General features: G+C 35.5%; 1 protein-coding gene across 1 annotated transcript in view; it reads left to right on the forward strand.

Moving 5' to 3' along the window:
• Positions 1-481: 481 nt before the first annotated feature.
• rorb (RAR-related orphan receptor B) overlaps positions 482-24,346 on the forward strand; it is a 161,588-nt gene continuing 137,723 nt past the window's right edge. The window contains exon 1 of the mRNA XM_051928372.1: positions 482-719. Within this exon, the coding sequence (XP_051784332.1) occupies positions 713-719 (7 nt within the window). The 5' untranslated portion in view covers positions 482-712. The remainder of the gene's footprint in view (positions 720-24,346) is intronic.

Raw genomic sequence — 24,346 nt, forward strand, 5'->3', positions numbered from 1 at the left:
TTCAGCGGAAAATAAATAAATAAATAATGCTGCTACTTTCTGACGTCTGATAAAAAAGCATGATTTTAACGCCGTGCCGTGAACATTAGAAACGATAAATAAAAGTTTTAACGTAACAGTAGCCGGAGATCGGACAACACCTGCCATAACGATGTGTACATTTGATTCTTCTGTTGGCATCTACACACATAAGTTATTACCTAATTTCTCAGACTTGCCGCCAACGTCACTAGTAGAACAATTTCCTGGTTGATTAAATATCTGTGAATAATTCCTCTGCCTTCCAAAAAAGACTGAAAAAATGAGTTTAATATTTAAGTAGACACTTGGCTTCAGATACCATGCTGGACTGTATTCACCCGATCGTGTGATTGGATATGGTGATAAAAGTGGGCGGGGTGAAAAGTGCTCATCCAATCCAGTTTTCCAAAAGCCTAGACTCAGCTCTCTCTCTTCCCCAGCAAACAGTGAAAATCACACTTGGGTCTGCAGACACAGATGTCATGTGAAAACGCACATGCTCGCTTTTTCGAACTGCCGAAGACTGTTAATAAATTCAGATTTTCCGCAACCTAAGCTCGCTGGAATGCTTTTACGTTGCAGTTAACATCCTCTGGCGTTGAGGTCGAAGTTATATCGAGGATCTGCTTTTTCCATTTTTTTTCCTTAATGTTTGCATATTCATGAGTGCTGTGCGAAGAGAGTCGCCACCATGCGAGGTAAGAACACAACTGTTTTTGACAGCTAATCCAAATCAGCGGTTTTGAAATATTGATATTTTTGCCTGCTTTGTATCACATTTGAAAAACAGGTGGATAGTGTATGTGAATAGTGCTACGAACATTACATACAAAATGTCCTGTATTTGTTATTTTAATAGTTTCAATATAATATGCATGTCATTTTAAGCTTGATAAAAGGAAATGTTGAGTTTTCTGGCATTATTAATTTGCCATACTGACAGGCGGAAATTTTGCTTTATATACTGTATATATATATATATATATATATATATATATATATATATATATATATATATATATATAATTCTACTAATAGCAATAATAACTAATAATATCAACTGTAGGCGTACTGCGCTGGAGCAGAAAGTGAGCAATTGGATGCAAGGTTTGGACAGCACATATGTGCACACGCGCACCATCATAAACCCCATGGTTTACCTTATAATTAAAATTTAATTACGGCTATGCAGTAATTACTAACTTTCGCCAGATTATTGGTAAACTAAGTTAAAATCTTTGCAGTACACTTGGAAGCGAACCTGTTCTTTCCTAATTGTAAATGCTTGACAGAAAAATATTTTGTGTCATGCAGAGCGGTATTTCTACATTTTATTTCAGTTTTTGTTTATTTAGCTATTACTGGTACTTTCCTTTCATATGCATTTTAAAAATGAAATATTTTGCCGTTTTAATTTCCTTCAGCAAGTGCTTTAAATAAAAGCGCAAGATGAAAGACACTGAAACAAAATATGTTATCAAGGTTAAATGTTATATAGTCTGTTTGTAATAGCCAACTGACATTTACTAACAAAGTTTATGGAAAACAGTATTCATACATATTAACAAAACCTTTAATTTTTCTAGTTTCGAGGTGTCCTGGGCATTTTTTTTACCTGAATAAGGTGTCAGTATGCACTATCATGTGGTCCTGTGACCTACTTCAATCAGTCAATGAGCTGCTCAGTCCTGAAGAGTCTTAAGAACCCGGTCAACAGCCCTAGACATTCAGAAAGAACGTATGTGCACAGGTCGTTTTGCCTTGTGGGTGGACTAAAGCCATTAAAAAGGTGCCAAAACCAGCTTGTAAAGGCGTGCGCGGAGCTAAACATTGTCTCCAAAACTTCTGTAAGTGCTGAATCATTTGTAGCTCTGTTATTTAAGACATCAGTTCTGTTTGTTTCGGTAAACAATGAATTACATCTCCTGAAATATAGCTTTTTTTCATATGCATCCATAGTTTGTGCAGATATTTTGGAAATTTAACAGTATACTTCTTTTTAAAAGAGTCCTGTATTCGGAGACAATATCTTTTTTGCGCAAATTTGTGAACTCGAAAAATGAAACAAAACACTTTTAGGTTCCAAAATACCTTCAAGCTGTGGATGTACAGTATAACCTAGCTGCAGTATCAGGCTACAGACGTGGTAACGCTGCCTCTGCATATACAGCCAAAACAAGTAACTTTATATATTTGTGCTCCACATAATTAAGTGACGGGATGGGAGTTTTGTTTTACTTACTGTGAGCCGGCGTGAATTCGTGGTGAGCGTTTAATGGTTTTATGTTGCTGCTGAATAAACAAATTGAGCGTCAAGTTTTAAACGAAGTCTTTATATGCACCTGCCGTTTTCATTAGCTGGGGAATAAAAAACGTTATTAGGGAGAGCGTCTGAAGTTATTCTGAGAAAGAACAATGTACATTTATTATATATTGAAGAGAGTTATGTGCGCGGTGAAGATAAATTCTCCTGAAGCTGATACATTTACATCTTTTTATCGTTAATTCGCAAAGCTTAAACACTCCTTCCATAATAAATAGCTGTAGATGGAAACAATCAGAAATAATGTATCCGACTTTGCATTCATTAAAAGATAAATTTGAATAGGCTTGAATAGGTCCGTTGACAGCAACTATTAATGTCTATTTTTCTTTTTTCTTTTCATTTTTCTAAAAATAATCTTATATAATTGGGATGATGTTTGTTATCCTGGACAAGTCTTTCTGGTATAATAAAGTGTTCATAGTTAAGTGTGCCTTATAATAAAATAATTATTTTCCGTTATAATGGAAACTAAAGGAAGCACTATAAAAAAAAGCAAACGAGGTCACACTTGATAAATGTTTATTATATTGCGTACTGCGTTGTCCTTTGCTCAAAAGCACAAGTTACGATTTAAAGTTTTTAAAGTTATTTAAGTGGAATTTAAGGTCTGCTATATTAAAATAGAATGAGCATATGATACCAATGGGCTTTGCCTATTATAAATCAACATAAATATACGGCTATACAAATCAGGCGGCTCCCTGTGTTAGTATCAAAACCCTTTTTTGAAGTTTATCATTCAGATTTCAAGATTCAGGTTTATTTTCTTAGAAATGGCCATTTATGCTGGACAATTTAAGTACATTGAACACAACTAACATGTATTTTTTATAATTACATCTCTTGATTCAAATACATTTGCAATATAAAATAAAAAAAGTGTGAAATTGGTCTCTTTACAGACATTTTAGAATATTAACTTTTAAAAATTGAAAACGTAGTCACACCTTATAGATTTTTCTTTTAGTCAATTTTATTAACACAAAATAAATAGTGTTTCTTTTAAATTGAAAGTACTGTGCTAATGTCATGTTTATTGTATATGTATGGATTTCAGCAATGCTAGTAGCTCAAAAAAGTTTATTTCTTAAACACAAAAGTTAGTTATTTCAAGTAAATGTATTGTCAAACTGTGTCATAACTATTATCAAAGAAAGACTTTACAAACATACCCCCCCACACACACTCCACACCACTTTACCCCCCAAAGCTTGAGTGTGAACCATAGAGTTTAGTGAGAATGAAGTCATTTTCTTACATATATATTGTATATGTGCAGCATACAATTGACACTTTTTTGGTGATGTCACTTAGGTAAGTGGTGGTAGTGGTGCTTTTCAAAGAGCGATAATAAAAAAAATACTCATAGTCTGTTAACACCAAATGGGTTTTTCACTTATCAAAATGCATTTCGCTGATGAGACTTTATGTAATCCCCGAGGGTCTGTCTATCCTGCTTCAGACCCAGTGATCTAGAAGCCATAATAAACATACAGATTATAGTACTGACATGCTTTGAGATCTCTTGTAGGAATCTGGTACTTGCTGTTAGTCTTTTGTTATTTTTAAATAACACTAAATACTAAACACAGTTAGATATTCTTTGTTGTGTCACAGTAGCAATGCAAATCATTGCACCCCACTGTGATGGTTTATCTTTTCCTATTTATTATCCAATGTAAATATTATGAAATCAGTTTTCTTTATTGAAAATGTTATCCATCCTACTTTTTGTAAATGTAAAATTTCCAAGCTTCATTTTTTGTTAATTTTTCCCAAATAAATGTATTTAACAAATAACTCTATATAGAATGAGTTGAATTTTTGGAATGTAATATGATATACAACTATAGAAAACACACTTTTAGAACCAATTGTCAAATTAATTTGACCCTGTTATGATTCAGAATGGGCTATTTTTAAGAAAAGTATTCAATATAAGTTCATTTCTAAAAAAACTAATTATTTTATTGGTAATTAAAGATTTAAATTAGTTGTGTTTTGATTAAAGCATATTTCATTCAATTGCTCACTTATGAAGTGAGTTTTAATAACATTCAAAATAAAGTAAATTTACCTATACTGAAGTTTGGTAGAAAAATAAAATAGTATGTGCTCTGTCTCCAGAACCGCTGCATTTAACCATTCATGAAAATCCTGGCAGAGCGCTTTCAATAAATAGAGAGGGCCAGTAGATTATAATACAAAGGTTAAAATGTCAGACAATGGGAAGATGCAAATATGAGAACTGCATTTAAGAATGTTTAAGTCATATTAGGAGGGAGAAAAGTATATAACACATCTCTCCTGTTTTAATTCCTCTTTTTTAAATGAAGTAAACATTTTATGAAAGCAAAACAGTGTGCTTTTATAAAGAAATGGTGTGAAAATACACTTTTGAAAATATTGTCAGTGCCTGATGGACCTCATTATCTGTGTAGTCGGTTTTCACGCTTTCACAACAACAGAAAAACAAAAAATATGAGGAAAACACACAGGATGAAGTAGGTTTATCCTACATTCAGTAAAGGTAACCACAATTTGTCTGCAGTTTCACTGTAGATTAATAATGTGACAAGTGTGCTTATTGATGTGTTGCATCACTAATTAAGATAACGAATCCATTTCCGCTGAGTTTTGAGCACATGTTGAGAACCTGTTAATGTTACAATGCAGCAGTTCCCACAGTCTTAATGATTTGTAGAGTGAATTCATGAAAAACGAATCAATGAATAAAGGTCTTAAACTTGAATTGGAATAATGCCCTGAAATCTGTGGGGGTTATGCTATCAGAGTGCTAGGTCTCAAAGAGCTACTGCAGCGCTGTTGGACCAACCTTTCCACCTCTTTAGTGAGTAATATAGGCTGGAAGGGCTATTTGTCCTTTAAAAGTGCTGTAATTCCTCACACAACAGTAAGTTTATAAGTGAAGAAGCAAAGGTGACACATCCCAAGTGAAACAAATGCTCGTTTAAATTCCCTTTTTCAGGACAAGTCTTTCCCCACACTAACTAAGGCACAGAGCACTCCTTTGAACTCTCTCCAAGGACACTAACATTTTTCAGTTTTAAGAGCTACCTTTCCTGATGTTTTTTTGAAATGCCTGAGTTCCAATTTGAGGCTGGTATGGTCACCTAATGGAAAACTTTGCCTTCTGCATTATATAACTTAACTTTAAAAATATTATATTTCTGATATGTTTATAACATGTACAAAAATTGCCAGTATTTGGTCCGTACAGCTATTACAAGTACTGCCCTACAGCTCCAAATACCAGGCTTCCGATCCTGGCATGATTGTTTGTTCTTTCTGCATTTGCATGGGATTCATCTGGATATTCTGATCTTTAGCAACATCCCATGACATGTATTTTAGGTTGATTGGTGAATCTAAACTGGCCTTTTGTGACTAAGTGTGGGCCAGAAATGTTGACTCTCAATGTTGGAATTGTAGGATTGTTTTAGTCCTGGACCTAATGCACTGGGACAGACTCTCCATAAATGTGTTTCAAATGGAAAATGGGTGGATGGCAAGTTAGTGTTTTATAAAATATGAACAAATAAAAGTTCAACACCAATTGTTGTTTAGTTGTAGTAAGTTAATAGTAAGAATTCAGGCAAACCTTTGGGAGGAAAACCATGTGCTATATCAGTCATTTTATATTTTTTAAAGTCTAAAGTCTTGTGTATGTGAAAAGGCACAGCTGCTAATTACATTGTCTACCTAAAGCAAAACAGTGTAAAGCACCCCCAGTAAGGAAAGACTACACTGATGACAATAAAAACAAAGTAAAAGAGGGAAAAAGTGAAAAGCATCATAATTTTACTTAAAAAGTGCCACATAAAATAATGTAGGCTAGTGATGTGATATTTGAAATTATAATAATCATTTTTCAGTTGGCTTATAAAATTTGCTTTCTCTTTTAAAGCTGCCTTAGGTTTTTAATTTAGCGTTTGCCATCTGTCACTTCTAAATCACATTGTAGTCAAATATTATGATATATTTAGATTGTTATAAAAATAATCACAGTATGATGATAAACTCATGTTATTATATAATCTAAGAAAATCATATAATGAATCCTAAACTGAAACAGGGTTTTACCATTTCAGTTTATTTCTCCAAGCTATCATTATCTGTGTCAGTACTGCTCAGTATAAACATTTTAACTGTCACCTGTTAGAATAAATGGAGGTTGGAAGTATACTGCAGAGAGAAGAAAATTTTGGTCTGATGCTTAATCAGGCCATGAGGCTGATCTGAAATGCACAGCTTCCCCCTCTGTGCTGGGCAATCCATGCAATGTTTCAACACACTCCTTTTGTTCAGCAGACGATTTGTCCGTTAACCGTATTAAACACACTTAACATAGCATTCAGCACATGCTGTCAAACTGCGATTACCCCTTCTAACATATTGTAATCCCAGACTGATGTAATAAAAAGATTTATTATCTGGAGGTTCTAAATCATCAGTATTAAATGATGTCTTTTAAGAAATGAAAACTTTTACAAATGTACAGTTTTAACTAGGTGAATTTATCTAATCATTGGTACTTCATTTTTGACTCTGCTGTGCTCTGTGTATCTCCTCCCTCCCGTTTTTTGTGTAATGTGTTATATGATTTTTTCAGGAAAGTATTTACGGGTGATATGTCCATAAAGAAACTGTAAAGTTTATTTTGGTTATGATTAGCTTAATATCTAAATATGGGCAGTTTTATACATTTTTCTGAAAAAAAATTCTGGAAAATTAAATAAGCCCATCACATGGATCTGTTGAACTAATTTTCATATATATCATTATAGTTAAACAATCATGCATAACCAACCTGCATTGTAGATAATCATCCAGTCATAGTTTACATTTACCACCTTTGGTCCAAATGTAGTTTAATTAAAAATAAAACCTGCAAGTATATATTACAAATTCTATCACAGATATTATTAACACACTCACACATATATATATATTAATAATGTCAATTTGAATTTGACTTTTTTTAGTTCATTTAAGATTCTGAGTCCTTAACAGCTTTTTTCTTATCCAAAAAACAAGGTGTCTAAATAATGGAGAAGCAAACGTGTTCCTATTTTAACCATAGTGTGTGTTCAACGTAAAGTATCTGATACAGTACAATATTTAAAGAGTGAGGAAGAGAAAATCTGAATGATTGAGGGGACTACCATGTTATTCCAGTTTACAAAATATTTTACTGATATTCTGATGAAGCGAAAGACTCACATCTACAAATGTCTTATCCAACAAAATAAATGCTTAAAAGGATACATAATCTAAATGACTTCTTCCATTGAATTTCCTTCTAATTAGAAGTAGATGTCAACAAAACCCCTCTGCCACTGAAAACCTTTAGGAAATGATTTTGAGAAATTTACCCAATGTGCTCTTCCATATAACTTGAACTTCTAGTAATGCAAATGTTTCACGGCAAGTAATGAAATCTTCCTTTCGGAATTTAGGAATGTGTTTTTAGTGGAATAACCAGAAGTATCAATTATTTTGCAATCTTGTTAAAAGTACAAAATTAAAAGGTTAAACACAAATGAAAATTAAATCATCATTTATGATTTGACAACTGTAGGAGAGTAACTAATACATAACAATGGCACAGTTTAGCTCATTTTTAGATTTTTTATGTAAAGCAGACTCTCACACTAGGACCTTGTATCTTCTAAGTGGAATCTGCGTCTTTATGTTGAAGGTGACATTTTACAAAAATGTCATGATACAATTGTCATAATCCATCTTACTGGATTGCTGATATTATTTTTTTCAAGTTGCTGCCCTTAAGCTCTTAAGCACTAGACAGAATCAATGTACAGACAGTGTTGACAGGAATGCTTTCAGTAACGAATTTCATTTAACTGTCGATATGTGGACCACACTGTAAGTGAAAACAAGGGATAAAACTGGAAAGGCAAACAACGTAACTAGGTGTCTCGGTCAGGGGATGCCAGGATCTTTAATGCTGAAGGGTGGGTTTGCTGAAAACCTAGGATTTGGAGGTTGCTTTCTGTCTAGATTTATAGCAGCTAACAAACAGGCTTGGACCAAGTGGTCAGACAAATGTGACTAAACAACCAGAGATGAGGTGAGGGCTAGGAGACTGTGCATAATAGGGCAAAAAATGGTGACTGCATCAATCAATTTGGGTGAGTAGCTGGTATACAGACAGATATCCCATTGTGGTAGTTGCCTTGTATTTGTTTAACAGTGACACAGACAAAGAATGAAGAGAGAGTGGCACAAAGCCAGATTGATATTGCTTCAGTTAGTACACAATAATATGATAAAAGTTGGTCATTTGAAAATATTCATTTACCTTAAAGAGACAAGATGACCACTGGTTGCTGACAAAATTACTGTAATAAATCTGGGTTTTGGTGTCCTGGGGTTCAGTCTGTTTCATTTCTGGTCATTTTTCATTTCCTTTTATGGCAGCTTATACTTTTTCTAGATTTTTATTTTTCTTATTGCCTTTTTCCTATTTTGATTCTGTTCTGTAATTTAGGGGAAGATAAAAGGCACTTCTGAGAAGACTTTGGAGTTAAGTCATTTTTGCTTTGTTTACTGGACTTCGAGTTTGGTTTGTGTTTTGGCTTTAGTAATTGATTTTAACTGCTTCTTTTGTTTTTTTGACCTCTGCTGGCATTATGACTTTGATTCTTACCAGGTGAGGCATATTAATCAGTACCTGAAGTAATAAGATCTGCATCACCAAGAATGGATTGGCATCACTCAATGAGTTGGAGCCACCAGGAGCAAGACAGCCTGTCTTGAGCTGTGAAATAAAGCCAAACTGTGACAACCAGGGTAGATACTCTTAAGAAACAAATATGATTGTCAGCAGACAATACTAAGTATTGTGACCAGAAAATGAACAGCAAGGGTATGGCAGGAACAATGTCAAAATAAAGGGGAGGGGTGCGGTACCAGCTGGTTAAAAATTTGGGTGGGGGTACAGTTTTTGGAGGTACATACTGAAGCAGAACTTATCTATGCTATAGTGTCTTTCACGTCTATCTATTATATAATGCTTTTCACAGTCAGTCAGTCAGTCATCTTCCAACCTGCTATATCCTAATCTGTTTATTATATAATGCCTTTCATTTCTATCTATCTATCTATCTATCTATCTATCTATCTATCTATCTATCTATCTATCTATCTATCTATCTATCTATCTATCTATCTATCTATCTATCTATCTATCTATCTATCTATGTAGTCATTCCACATGCTCTCATGATCCTTGTCATAGTGCCAATGCACATCTTGGCCTGTCCAGTACAAGACCCATAGAACAAATGCAGGCTAAAATGTATTATACACAATACTGACCAATCTGATGCCAGTTTTCCCATTTCTACTGTGCTCCAAACGTTTAGTCAGTGATATCCACAGACCGCTTGTTCTTTCTATAACTTGCCCTATTGATGTGGAAAGGAACTAGTGCACCTGTCACCCAAATTTTATACTACACCTGTCTCTAAATTGCCCATTCCTCTGCCAAGTTGCCCAGTTCTCCATTCTGCCAAAACCCACACCATAATGTCCACATGCCCACCTCGGTACTCTTCCAATAACGTCCAAATTCTGTCTGTCCTATAACACATCCATAGCATAAGTCCAATCCAAATCTTATTCTGCCTCTGCTAAGACCATTCTCAGGCCTTTTCCACTGTATTGCATAAATCCACATCATACAATCACTAATCCTCTGATTTTTCTGAAGTTCTGCATGCCAGTTTATCATTTACCACCCCCATGGAGTCATTCCCACCCTAATTTTATCCTACACTTGCTGCCAGTCTGCCCAGTAATATGCAAATTTGCCAGGCTTACCTCACCTGGGCACAAATTCACACTGTAAAATCCATAGACCATGACATCTTAAAATATAATTCTCCTCAACTTGTCTTGTACTACACCCATAGAACAAGTCCAACCTAAATCTTATTATGCCTTTATGATCAGGATAACTGTATTTCCTTGAACATAAATGTTACCCTCCTTTCTTTCCTGACAATTTCTCAGTTACTTTATGATTAAACTGAGTCATTTCACTAAGCCTGACGAAAAAAAAAATAGCCTCATATCATTGTCTATATAAGTGGTTTCCACCCTTTTTTCTGCAGTGCCACACTTTTCGTAATCAAAATCATCCCAAGGCACACCATTACCTAACTAAGTACAAACACATACTGTATATATCTCATACACTTGCTCAAATTCCTGAAGGGAGGACTACTGGAGAAGCCATTGCAGACATGGCACTTTCATGCCGCTTGCTGCTTTTTCAGAATGTTGTTTTAGATCTCATACCCCCTTTGTTGTCCACAATGATTCAGCATTTTGAAACAGCAAACAGAGAAAGCAAAAAAAGGTATCACTTACACCACATCCAGTTACCCAACTCCATTTGTCATAATAAGAGTGGAAAAAGTCAGTGTGTAAGCCCCTCCTCGATCACTTGCTTGCTATTGAATTCTTAAGTCAGGTCAGACCAGTCCAAACTCATTCTTCTTCTTTTTTTCTTTATGTGAACGATTTATAAATGGGTATTTCATTAAAAAAATAACTGCATTTCCTTAGATTTCTGAAGTTCCACTTGAAGTTGCCATCTCTGTAAAGTCGAGCTTGCACATCTGTAATTACGTTAATGGCGGGTGTGAACTGTAAATCATTGACATGAACTTGAAACAATACGTTGATGAGTGTCTAATCACTTTAAATTAAAAAAACCTATAACAATACTAATTTGCTGGCAATAAATGTGGGAGTGTCTGGGAAGCAGAAAGATGTGTCCGTGGGAAAAATCTGAAAGCAACCAATTAAAGGGCAGCCCCAGGTCATCTGCTTGCCAAAAGATCAAGGACTTACATACACTCTCATTTGGCCGGTGCTCTTCACTCAGGAAATGTAGGTATTCACACAGTCAGAACCAATTTTTAATGGATGTTGACATGAGCTGACATCATGCACAATGTGCAAATAAACAAATTTATTTCATGATAATTTTACGTTGCTTAATTAAAGTAGAGTTTTTAAAATATTTGCAGGAGGGGCTAAGCATAACAAACCACCAGTGGAGGGATGTGAAACCAGAAAACAAGAAATAACTGAAACAAACCAAAAACTAAAAATCTTCAGAAGTCATGCCCAAATAAGTCAAAGGGTCCTAGAAGTAAAATATCCTTGGAAGCGCCTTTTACTGTAGCTGTTTCTAACACTAAAGGAGAAGGGTTTTTTTTTAAAGGAGACCCAATTCATAGATGTCAAAAGCTGTGTGCTGCCATCTTATATACAGTATGTGGGGCCAGGATGACACAATATGTCATGTGACCTTGACATCACATTGCTGGCAACAAGCATATTGAATCTAAACAATTTGGCCATGGCCAGCAAAGATAGCCTCAAAATGTCAGAAACTATACAAAATACAGAACACAAAGTGACATCACCAGAATACTGATAAAATAATGTAAAAAGTGTTAAAACAAATTATATGTACACAAAAGGTAAAAAAATAAGTACTAGAGCTTCCAAAAAATGGACTATGACAGATTTATACTGCAGGAGTTACTCAGTGCTTAAAACCTAATCTTTATAAAATGGTATTCATGACACCTTGCATAAATGAGCAAAAATACGTATTTGCCAACTACATCTCTTCGTGGCAAAACATACCAAGGAGACATGCTGATGATGTCATTTACCCATGACACTCCAAATGACAAAACACAACAAATATAAAGAACAGGAGTTAGTAAATTCAAAAAACAAAGAAAAAAAAATAAAAATAAGAATGGCAGAAATGGCACAAAACTTTGGCCACACACTCCAGAATATTGGCATCTTTGTCAGCTGTGGTAGACAGTGTGGTGTCGTTACCACAGCACTAGGCTTTCAACCTCCAGGTTACTGGTTCAGTCCTAACCTGATCTTGAGCGAATCACTTAAACCACTTGCCCTCCAGTAATACAAATTTGAGCAATTGTGGTGTCTCCTGATCTTGTGAATCAGGTAAAGGTGCTTGTAAAGCATACTGTACAATGGTAAATGAACTTGGGTGTTTTAAAATTAAATCTCAGCATTTTCAATACCTTTTATGTTTTATCATGCCCACCTTATACCAGTGCAAGAATATGTTATATGAGTGACAAGCTCTGCTTGTTTTGCTGTATGCATTGAAAATTGCATCCAAATTAAATGCTTCAGTTTTTGATTAAAGGAAACAAGGAATCTTTGCGATATGGTGCCAAGCATCTGCCATAAGCTTTCTTTCAAATCCCAGTTGTGTGGTTATGTGCAGAGGCACCAGAACGGCCTGTGACTGATGGGGACCCTTAAAAATATTGGAATGTAATTTTATCAAGTAACTTACTAGCAAGTTATGGAATATACATTTAGAAGAATGCATTTATTCATGATTTAGAAAATAATGTTTTTTTTTCCAAAAGTAGCAATCTATACACAATCTAGATTGCATTTCCTCCCCTCTCTTTCAGCCAAAATGATTCAGACCAGCCCTTATGAACTTCATTTCTAGTACGGCAATCCACACTTTTGCCAAGTTGCTAGCCAGTGTTTGATGCATTTTTGTTTGTTTTGTTGAAGCCAAATTTTGGTTTCCGGGAAAGAAAAGAATGGCAAAAAAACCTTGAAAGAGAGAGAATAGAATGCAAAATTTGGTCACCTAATTTTTCTCAAAGAAAGGTCAGTTTATTAACATTATCCATTCTCCATAAGTGTTGCAAATGAACTGGTTTACAGGATTGTTCAATCTAACCTGATAGCCAAAAGATGAAAAAAATCCAATTAGAAGCCAATTCAAATAAGTCATGCAGGTTTACAGTATGCTTATTATTAAATCATCCACAAGGATTTAGGTGTATCTCAGTAAATAAAAAAATAACACATTTAGTGTTAGACAGCTTTTCTGTCATTTCTGTTAGACAGCATTCTTGAATTTCTTTAAACTAACCACATTCTATACAGTTTGTGGTTTTGTTCACAATTTTGCTCAGTATCATCATGTCTGTAATATCCTTGGAAAACACTTGGATTTATTTCACAAAATTTAAGTTGCTTTCAAAATGTCTGTTAAATGAAACTTATGTTGAGGACTGATCATTTACAGATCATTGCAATGCAGCATTTAGCATATTCCGTTATTTCATTTGTGAGACACAGATATAGAAATCATCTTGTTCATTTAAGTTACAGTTCCTCAATTTAGGTGAAAGAGATCATCTTCTGACCTCAAGGAGCAAGAAGACTGCATTTAGCTTGTTTAAGCAATTCTCTGCGATTTTGTTTGAGCCTGACATGTGTATTACAAGCAGTGATATACATGCACACATATTGTTTGATTTGATTTTGTCATTTAGTATACACAGAGTAAAGTGTTTTCATACATTAGAAGGCTGTGGTAGACACACAACATTGTCATAAGTGCTTTATGCTTTGCAGACACACTTCAAGCAGAAAATGTCCATCCATCCATTATCCAACCTGCTATATCCTAACTACAGGGTCACGGGGGTCTGCTGGAGCCAATCCCAGCCAACACAGGGCGCAAGGCAGGAAACAAATCCCGGGCAGGGCGCTAGCCCACTGCAGAGCAGAAAAAGTCAAAATATTAATGTAGCAAAATATGGTGCCATTGTATGTGGCTCGTAAGGATTTTGACTTCTTTACTTGGCTGGTTTTATGGCTTTCTACCCTAATAAGGACTTGTAGCTGTCAGTTCTAGACTGAAGACAAGACAGCTGTGCAAATTTTCTCCTTTACAGCATGCACATACATGGGATTTTGATAGTTTGTATATTTAAATAACAGTAACATGAAATTTGCTATTATTTTTTTCCTACTTTCTTTTGTTCTTGATGTTACAGTCATTAACATAGTAATAACATATGAAAATGTCTGTACAAAGAAGTAACACCTGAATTGTCAATCTAACTTAAAACATATTCAAATATTTATTTATTTTTAGTTTGAATAGTCAAACCTTTTTTTTTGGATAATTTAACAGCCCTAGTAAGTACAAGGCTTAACTTACCAATCTATAGGTAAAGCTATTAAGAGCTTTGGATGGAAGGTGGGGTTGGGTTTTACAAAGGGTACAGGGTTAATATGGTCTTCGTGGAGGTTCAATATGATATTTATCAGGGGGCCTCAAAATCTCTAGTGGTGGCCCTAATTATGTGACATACTGCATTCTCAGAAATTACTAAATTCCTTTAGAGGCTACATATGTGGTGGGTTACAGAGATCAGTTTACAGAATAGGTTTTTTCCAATCAGCCAGGGAACTGCTAATTTCCTAGAGATGGTTGGTTAACATATTTATAGCCAAAAGCTGTTTCAAACTTCCATCATGCATTTGAATAGAAATCTCACTGTTATCCTGACTGTTAGAACATTACAACAATTGTAATGAGCAACAGGTCATTCAGCCCAACAAGCTCATCAACCATATTCTCCATAATAACATTAAATTTAAACTTGAAGGTTCCTAAGTCTTGATCTCCTCCACAATACTTGGTAATTTATTCCATGTATTATTTATTTAATGTGTATTCTACAGTTCCTAGCATGAAAAAAAACATTTGTATGAAATCCACCCTTAACAAGTTTCCTAATATGTCCCCCTGAGGTTAGGAAAGAATTTATTTTAAAGTAACTTCTGGAATCCCCTGTACTAATTCCCTTCACAAATTTTAATAACGCGATCATGTCACCTCTTAATCTCCATTTGATCAAACTGACAAGGTTAAGCTCTTTCAATCTCTCCTTATAGCTCATACCCCTCAGTCCCAGAATTAGCCTAGTTGCTCCTTTCTGGGCTTTCTCTAGCACTGCTATTCTTTTGTGTAATATTAAGAACTAATCTGCATGAAGTACTCCAGCTGAGGCCGCACTAGTGCATTATATAACTTAAGGATAACTGCCTTTGACTTGCACTTCCACACATTGTGATATACTGCATATCCTAACACCCTATTAGCTTTCCCGATCACCTCTGTACACTGTCATGATGCAGGTACTGATGAGTCCATTATGACTCTTCAATCCTTCTCATATGGTGTGCTTCCAAGTTTCAAACACCCTATCGCTTCCTGTGTTTGAACCAATTTTGAACCCACTTACTGTACATACCATGTCTTGCATTCCTACTTGTTTTAGGCTGATCACTCACTTTTCAAGTGATACCTCATCAGAAGCCTTCTAAAAATCAAGGTAAACAATATCATAGGCATCTCTCTAATTGTTTGCTTTTATTGCTTCCTCATAGAATTACAACATTTTAGTGAAACACAACTTTTCCAGTCTGAACCTATGTTGACTATTTGCTAATACACCTGTTCTAGATGTGCTGCTCAACCAAACTCTTAATAATTGCTTCCATTAATTTACCTGCAATGCATGTTAAGTTTACTGGCCTATAATTACTTAGATTAGCCCTTTTTATACAATAGGATAATAATTTCTAGCATGTAGTCTGTATGAATTTCCCTAATGTACAGAGATTTTCAAAAAAATATGTGTCAAGGGTTATCTGTGACATGTCTGCTGATGCAAAAGACATTTCTGTCTGTTTTGCAAGGAAAATTAATTATGGTTGATTTGAGACACAATATCATGCGCACTATACTACATTAGCACATTCATTTAACTGTAATCACCCTATAATAATAATAATGAATTACTTCAAAAAGCAGAGGAGAATTGAGAAGCACTGAGTGAAACTGAAACAGACTTTAATAATGTGATTTGATTTCATTTTCACTGAAGGTAGCCTTGTCACATCTCAGCACTGCAATACCAGTTTAGTTTCAGGCTGAAGTGTTTTCTCTGTGGAATTTGAATGTTTTTCCTGTATCTGCATGGGTATTGCTTGGTTCCTTCAGCATCCTCCCACGGTTCAAACAGATGCCGTTAGGTTAACTGGAAACTCTGAATTGGCCTGATGTGAGAAAGTGTGTGCAATTAGAAGAATGTGCCCTGTGATTCCTGCATTTCTTTCCAGGCTAATTTAATTCCTTGTGCTTGATGCTACCCAATGCCCTGCTCAGCCATTTAAACACAAAGTTGAGGTCGGTAAGAAAATGTACCTTTAAACTAACCTATTATTTTAGGCACAGCTGCTTAGCAATTATGCACTGAAACCATATTCTACTTTGCACACTCATGGCTATTTACCTGGGTATACTGAAGCTAAGGTCTTCTGGGAATAGAAATATGAATTAAATGAAGGCAACATAAAGGTCAAGTTGGAGTTTTCTTTTTCTGTAAGTACTCATTTGACAGCACATGATAATGAATTTTTCAGAGCTCTGTTTATAGGTTGGATACTCTTTTTCCTTCTATAGTACATTCATTTAGTGCTGAATTTCAGAGTTTGGTAGATTGACTTTTAATGAGGAGGAAAGGGTGAGGATTAATGTAGTGTTTAATCTTTTGTTATTCATCAGAATAAAAAATTCTGTGAAATATGGTTTTTACATTATCATATAAGATTTGGTCTGCCACAATATACCGTATAAACCAATTAACTGTAATGTTTGTCAATTATTGTAAAGTTTTTGTACTAAAGAACATCATGGATTTTTAAAAATGTGTCCATTAATAGAATTAGCATACTTGAGCCACTTGGCTGTTAAAAACTTAGTTCTGTGATTTTTTTTGTCTTTTTCTTGCAGTGGTTATGTAAATAATAAGACTGTTGTATCCATCTGTACTGCATACAGTTCTTGAATATGATCAGGTTTGTTAATTCACACAGAAATGATGACCAGTGAAACTGTGAAGTCTATTTAGCATTTCATTCTGTTTTTGAAATTTACCTATAATTACCAATTTTATGTATCTAACAGTATCTAGCAGATTTATATTAAATTATGCTGCATAATTATATAGTCTGTGAAATTTGAATTGTATGCTTTTTGTAAATTGCTACTGTACCTACATGATGATAAGAGATCTACATGTATTAACATACAGAGCATACTTGTAAACATGCATGTCTAAATATCCTATTAAATGTATGTGTGTGTGCCTGAGCTGTAATTATCATTAAGATGAAACAATTATTTATTTTCTTATTCTATACCTTACCCATACCATTTTTAATACCTGCGGAATCCTGAGCAGTGCTGTGGGGTGCTGGAGCCTATCCCAGCAAGTAAAGGACACAAAGTAGGAACAATCCCTATATGGGCGCCAGTCCATTTCAGGGTAAACACACTTAGCCCGATCCACCTAACCTTCATTTCTTGAGATTGTGGGAGGAAACCGGAGCACACAGAGGGAACCCACACCCCACTAAAGCAGTACCCAGGACATGAACCCTGGTCTCCTTACTGTGAGGCAGCAGTGCAACCACTGCATCAACATGAACTCCTTTTCTTCTTCTAACGTCTGAAAATTCTAAAAACTAAGAAGAAAGCTGAGGATTCGAAAGAAAACTTGTCCTAAGAAATAAATAAAACTAGCATGGAGTGCATTAGGAATTTTTCTAAATGAATATGCCGTATGTCGGAAGTGCAAAACCTTTAATCACCTGTTATGACATATGGAAGCGAAACATGAACTATGAATATTAAAAATGCACAAAAATTGAAAGTTACTAAATGAGGCTTGCTTGGTATTACTCATAGAAATAAAAGGGAAATTAACTGATTAGGTCAAAAGTCAAAACCGAGCATGCCACTGCCACCATTAAAAGAACAAAGTGGGACTGGGCAAGACATGTAATCAGAATTGTAGGTGAACAACAGAGATTGTAAGTTGGATTGCTACTAATAAGAAGAGACCAAGGAGATGGCCAAGTTCAAGATTAGTGGATGAGATGAGGAATTTTGTTGGAACAGCCTGGATGTTGAAGACTAAACCTTGTTTCTTGTGGGAAGAGTTGTGGAAAGTACTTTTCTAACAGTGGACAGTTGATGATTGCAAATGATGATGATGCTGACAATGGCAATGTTATTTGTTTAGAGTACTTATTGCTGCTATTTTTAATCATCTCATTCTCATTTTACACCTTTTACTGGTTAGAGTCTCAGTGATAGCAAACAGAGCAGGACAGACACACACCTCCATCCTCCCAATACAACTCCAATAACACTCTCCAGCTTGGGGAATCTCAAGTACTGCCATGTATTCTAATTGATATCATTCTTACAATGTATGCTGAGTTTGCCTGTTGGTTTCCTTCCAGTTGACCTTGACCTTAACCTGAACCATGAGCCATTTAGAAAACCAAGCAAAGCCACTACAAGTATCTCCTCTAAATATGGCATAATGGAGGCTGACTATTGACCTTCTCTGTCAAATGCAGATAGGGAGCTGTACAATGTTGCTTGGGAAACTCATTTCAGCCTGCACTTCTGATACTGTCATTCTGTTGGTCACTGGTGGGTGCTTTACATTGGTGGTGTTTGAAGTAGCTACCCCCCCCACACACACACGTAAAGGGCTTTGAGTGTCTTGAAGAGCACAATATAAATAAAAAGTTGTCTTCTCATATAGGTGAGGTGGAAGTAGATTCTCTCATAAACTGAAATTTTTGTCGCCTTTACAGTAATTATTGAGATAGACACAACCATACCCTCACTTTGGAACAAAGTAATTAAACTATTCCACTTGGGCAGCTATTGTTTCCACACATTCAAAGAGTAAGACCCATTTTTATTCTAGGCAGAACCAGAATAAACAAGGCAAAGGTGTTCACTGAAAAGGTTTTTGCTGTTCTGTAACACTAATGAATAGACTGTAAAAATCAAAAAATGGACTCAGAATCTTGCATGCTGCCAATATTTAAATGTTTATGCTATTATGTTAAATGTATTTCTCTTTGTAACAATCAAAATGGTAGTAAATAGGGATGAAAGCAAAACCACAAAATAGTGATGTGATTAAAAATAATAACTATACAATTAAAAATTCAGATTCATAATCAATAGCCATTATGGGCAAGTCCTAGCATCAAGTGCAGATGACTTTAAATGCAGGGATATCCAGGCTGGAACCACCACAGACATTCTTTGGTATGTTATAATCAACCCTGCAATCAACAATCAACCCTGAACTCTATGTAAACCATGAAATGGCAAATTCACTCAGGTGGGGCCAAACGCAATTGGTAGGCAAATTATTAATTCCTCTTTGTGGGGTCTCTTTTCTTATACTGGGATATGGGTGTGTACTCCCATTGGCAATGTGTTTTAATTTTTTTTTGTTTTGTCTCTTTGGCTTTAGCAGCACCTAGTCTTGCACCTCCCTGGTGCTACTTTTATTCTGGTCAATGCATTATTAAAATGGCAGTGTTCCACAAAAGTAACAAAATGCTGTCTTGGGTATTTTTCATAACCTATTTATGTTACCTGCAAAGCACTTTTATCTTAGCTCTGACTTGAATTAGTATAACTTTCATTTTGAAGCTGTTGAGTTTATAAGTGTTAACAGATAATATTTGTCATAGAACACAGCAACTAGATGCATTCAATCTATTTTATGCCTAGTAGTGGTAGTAGAGTACAGTGAATTTCTTACTATATACAACAAGTGAATTAACTTGAGTGAATCAGCTCTAGGATAAGCTTCAGGGCCTTTATTTTTGTTGGCAGAACTGTGAAAACAAATAGCCGCGGGTACCTGATTATATTGATTAGACTTTATAAACCTGTACAACAGCTGAGACCCCCTTGACGCATTCAGTCAGTTATGTGGCAGCATCTGCTTAGAACATCCCTGTTTCTACTGAAGAAGCTATTTTTTATGTTTTTAACCAATCAATCACTCACTCTTTTGAGCAGTTCTTAATTCATGAGTGCCACCCAAAAAAAAGTTTACAAAACAGTTCATTTGAATTAGAGACTGTTTAAGGGAAGTCCTTCAGAAATAACAATCACTGTTTCCATCAAACCTACGTTATTTAAACCTGGCAAGCATTCTTCTCATCCATTTGAATTTTCCACATCCCTTTTCCAGCTCCAACACTGCTTCCACAGCCAGGCTATACTCCTTCTGCCAAAGTAAATTTCAAGCACTCCATTCAAGCCGAGTTTTTTTTCTTTAAACTGAAGTTGGCTGTCAAAAGCATTACTTACACCTTTATTATTCTGCTTAACGTATATCTTCTTTTTTTATGGATATTCAGTGATTTGCATTTTTCCTTTAAGTTATTTTTGTTTTTGATAGCTTTTTGAATCAATTTGTAATAGTGCTTAGTAGGAAAAGCACTATGTACATTTTAATAAAGCTAAATAAAAGGAAGATTTGGCTGCTCGATAATAAATCATTGGCCCACAGTGACACGTATCGATTATCTCTTTCATAGAGTTTTTTCAGCCGCAGCAGATGGGCTTGCTGCAAATATTGCAAGCGATCTGAAATATTAAAATAACAGACTTCACATTGAGTTGTTCTTTTTTCGAGACAAGCTTTTTTAGACAAAAGAACAGGTGTTATAGGATGAAGTAATTACTTTTAAAACATCACATATGATATATTTAAATATAAAAGAACTGGTACACTGGTGTCTGTTATTGTCAGTGCATTCTCAGGTGACCCATTACAATGGTCACTATTTAGTTACTTTCCTTTACTTTATTCCTTTATTTTCCAATTTAAAAATAGAACACCAAACAAAATAACATAACTTTTGAGAATCACTACAATTCAGGAGGTGCCATTATTTCCAGTAGTATAAATATGTATTTATTTGTGTGTGTGTATAGAAATGTATGGGTATGTATATAAATAATTTATATAAATATTGGTATTTCTTTTATCCCAAAAACATGTTAAGAACACTTTTGGTACTGATTGGTAATTATCTGTTATTTTTCTATTAAATTCTGTAACTTCTTGACTCATTTAGTCAACCTAGGTCTTAACTTACTGGCATTAATGAAGAAATGTTTATGAAATGCAGTGATCCGGGAGATGCATTATGACTTCTCTTTGAATCTCCTTCTGCATAGTGTTGGGAAACACCTCACTTGTTTGAACTTTTAGTTGAATTTCTCTGTTGATACCAGAGGCATTTAATGTGTTGTACGTATGGGTCTTTTCCCTTTTTATATTTGTTTTTTGTGTATTGATCTGTCTTTGTTGATTGTTGATCTGTCGTTGTTGATCATTTAGCTACTTCTTTGTATAAGCCAATTGTTTATATAATAGTGTTTTGTAATAGTCAGTGAGTCAGTCATTGTCCAACCGGCTATATCCTAACTACAGGGTCATGAGGTTCTACTGGAGCCAATCCCAGCCAACACAGGGTGCAAGGCAGGAACAAATCCCCGGGCTGGGCACCAGCCCACTGCAGGGCACACACACAAACACACCCACACACCAAGCACACACTAGGGACAATTTAGGATTGCCAATGCACCTAACCTGCATGTCTTTGGACTGTGGGAGGAAACTGAAGCACCCGGAGGAAACCCACGCAGACACTGGGAGAACATGCAAACTCCACGCAGGGAGGACCCGGGAAGCGAACCCAGGTCTCCTTACTGCTAGGCAGCAGCACTACCACTGCGCCACCGTGCTGCCCTGTTTTGTAATTTTTACTTATTTTTTCTTTTATTTGTTATGCTTAATTGGCTGGCTTTAATATATGTTATATAATGTATAATATGTTTTATGTAATGCATTTTTGACATTTTCTTGCTACTTAAGTGATATTTTCACTGTGCCTTATTGTAAATTATTATAACTGTATGATACAGTATGTACTTCTCTGTACACTCTTTGCAATGAATGTGTGTAAGATAGTAACTACTTTTAGATAAGTTTTGTTGTCGGTGAAGTGAAGGATAGGAGTCAACGAAATGCTGGAGTGCTAGCCGTGGCACCCTGTTTACTTGGACAGTAAAGAAACTGAAAATAACAGGTGTCTGATAGTGCGATGTAACAACAAAACAAATCTTTAGCCGTTGACTTTGAATCTATAGGTTGTGTAGAGCTGTCCAACTACAGGGTTTGAGATCCATCTCCTGAATAAGGCGCCACCGTCCAGGAGTGCCTTGCTTTTATAGCTCTTGAACCAAGAGGAGCACAGTTAGTTGCTCTCAGTTGGCATCTTCTCTGCGCTGGGGGTAATAATAGAGATAAGACTGTTGCGCCCTCTAGTGTCCTGAAGTGGTAGTGCTTACCTTAGACAAACCCAGAAAGTGATCCTCGGATTCACATATGTGACAGTTTATAATGATTTCCTTGTATTTCAATGTACTGTATATGCATTATTGATTACTACATATTTTAATGTTCTTTATTAGATGTAAGGTTATATTATAGTTCTGTTTGGTGTTTTTCTACTTAACAGTATCTGTAATAGGTTCTAGTTACTCTTATTACGTGTGGTAATAGTGTACGCAATTTAATATTAGGTAATGGTCTCCTGCCTTATTTTTTATCATATTTACAGTTGGAGACAATTTGTATTGATTTGTGGGTTCAAATCCTGCATTGTGTGACAATGAGCAAGTTACTGTACCTGGCTGTGCTCAAATTGGAAAAAGAAATGTATTCAATTCAATCTCACATGTTGTAAGTTGCCTTGGATAATGGTGTCAGCCAAAGAATAACTAATCATGCATCTAATAAGCATTTAGGCATACACTGTACATATCATAGCATATTCTATGTAGTAAGATTGCTGTCAAAAACAACTCATAATAATTTAAGTCAAATTTCCATTTCACATGTGTCAATTATGCTTGTGCTTCTAAAAGTTATGTTTACTTCTGAAAATTATGATTGTGCTTCTGAAAATTACACTTGCTTCTAAAAAATATGCTTGTGCTTCTAAAAGTTATGCTTGCTTCTGAAAATTACGAGTACAATTCGCAAGCGTGAACAAACGCATGAAGCATTCTCTATCGATGAAGAAACAATCTTTTTTGTTACTACGCATGTGCCACAAAGGTGGACGTTGGAGTTATTTTTGACAGCAATCCTACTCCATATATACAGGCTAAACATTTGGTCGTCGGTTCATATGCCGCCATGGTTTTGCGTGTTTGTGATCTAACTGGAGGTCTCAGAGACAGGAGTTTTTCTTAGCAGAATTTAGTGAACATCCAGGGGTGATCAGCCTTGGCTGTAACATTAATCCATCACGGGTTTGCCTTTGGAGCCTCTATTTACTTCAAATCAGAGTCTTTGGGAGGTCTGGGGTAAAGCCCATGGAGATATGGGGAGAACGTGACCGTTTCATGAGAGCCTGATGTTATTTGCTTCCAGCCAGTTTCTTATTTACACAACTTGTTTAAAGCAGTTACTTATTCAACATTAAAAGCCAGTCAAAATATTTCTGCAGCATAGCATGCATCACTAAAATGGGCCCTTTATTTGAAAAAAAAAATCAGTTTTCCACATTTTATACCTGATTGGATACAAAGGAGTTACATCAAATCGGACCAACTTAATTTTCAAAGTTTTGCGACAAGACAGGTGCCTTTGTTAAATGGTAGTTTTTGGTTTTTCCCAGCTCAATGAGAAACTTGGCACACTGTCATGTCTATTGAGTAAGATGTACGCTGATGTTTAATGGGCACAGTAAAACATTAGGTGATTTTGGGCAGCCCTCATTTTTATGGCTTTGTGACAAGATAGATACTTTTGTTATATCTGAGTTGGGTACATGGGTCAAATTGACAGGCAAAGTTGGCACATTCCCATATCTAATGAATGGAATTAGATGTTTAACAGACACTGCAGAGGGTTAGGTGGCATTGGACGACACTAGTTTTGAGAAAAGATGCCTTTGCTAAGTTGCAGTTGAACTTTGGATACATGGGTCAAATGGACTGGCAGATTTGTCATATTCCCATATATCTAATGAACAGATTTCAATGTGATAGTCGACTAGCATTATACAGGGTTGACCCACACTACTTTTCAGAGAAAAGTGAATACCTTTATTCAAGTGCAGTTGAGTTTTGCTGTCCCAGTGCAGTTA

This window comes from Erpetoichthys calabaricus, chromosome 5, assembly GCF_900747795.2.
Source record: "Erpetoichthys calabaricus chromosome 5, fErpCal1.3, whole genome shotgun sequence".
NCBI lineage: Eukaryota > Metazoa > Chordata > Cladistia > Polypteriformes > Polypteridae > Erpetoichthys > Erpetoichthys calabaricus.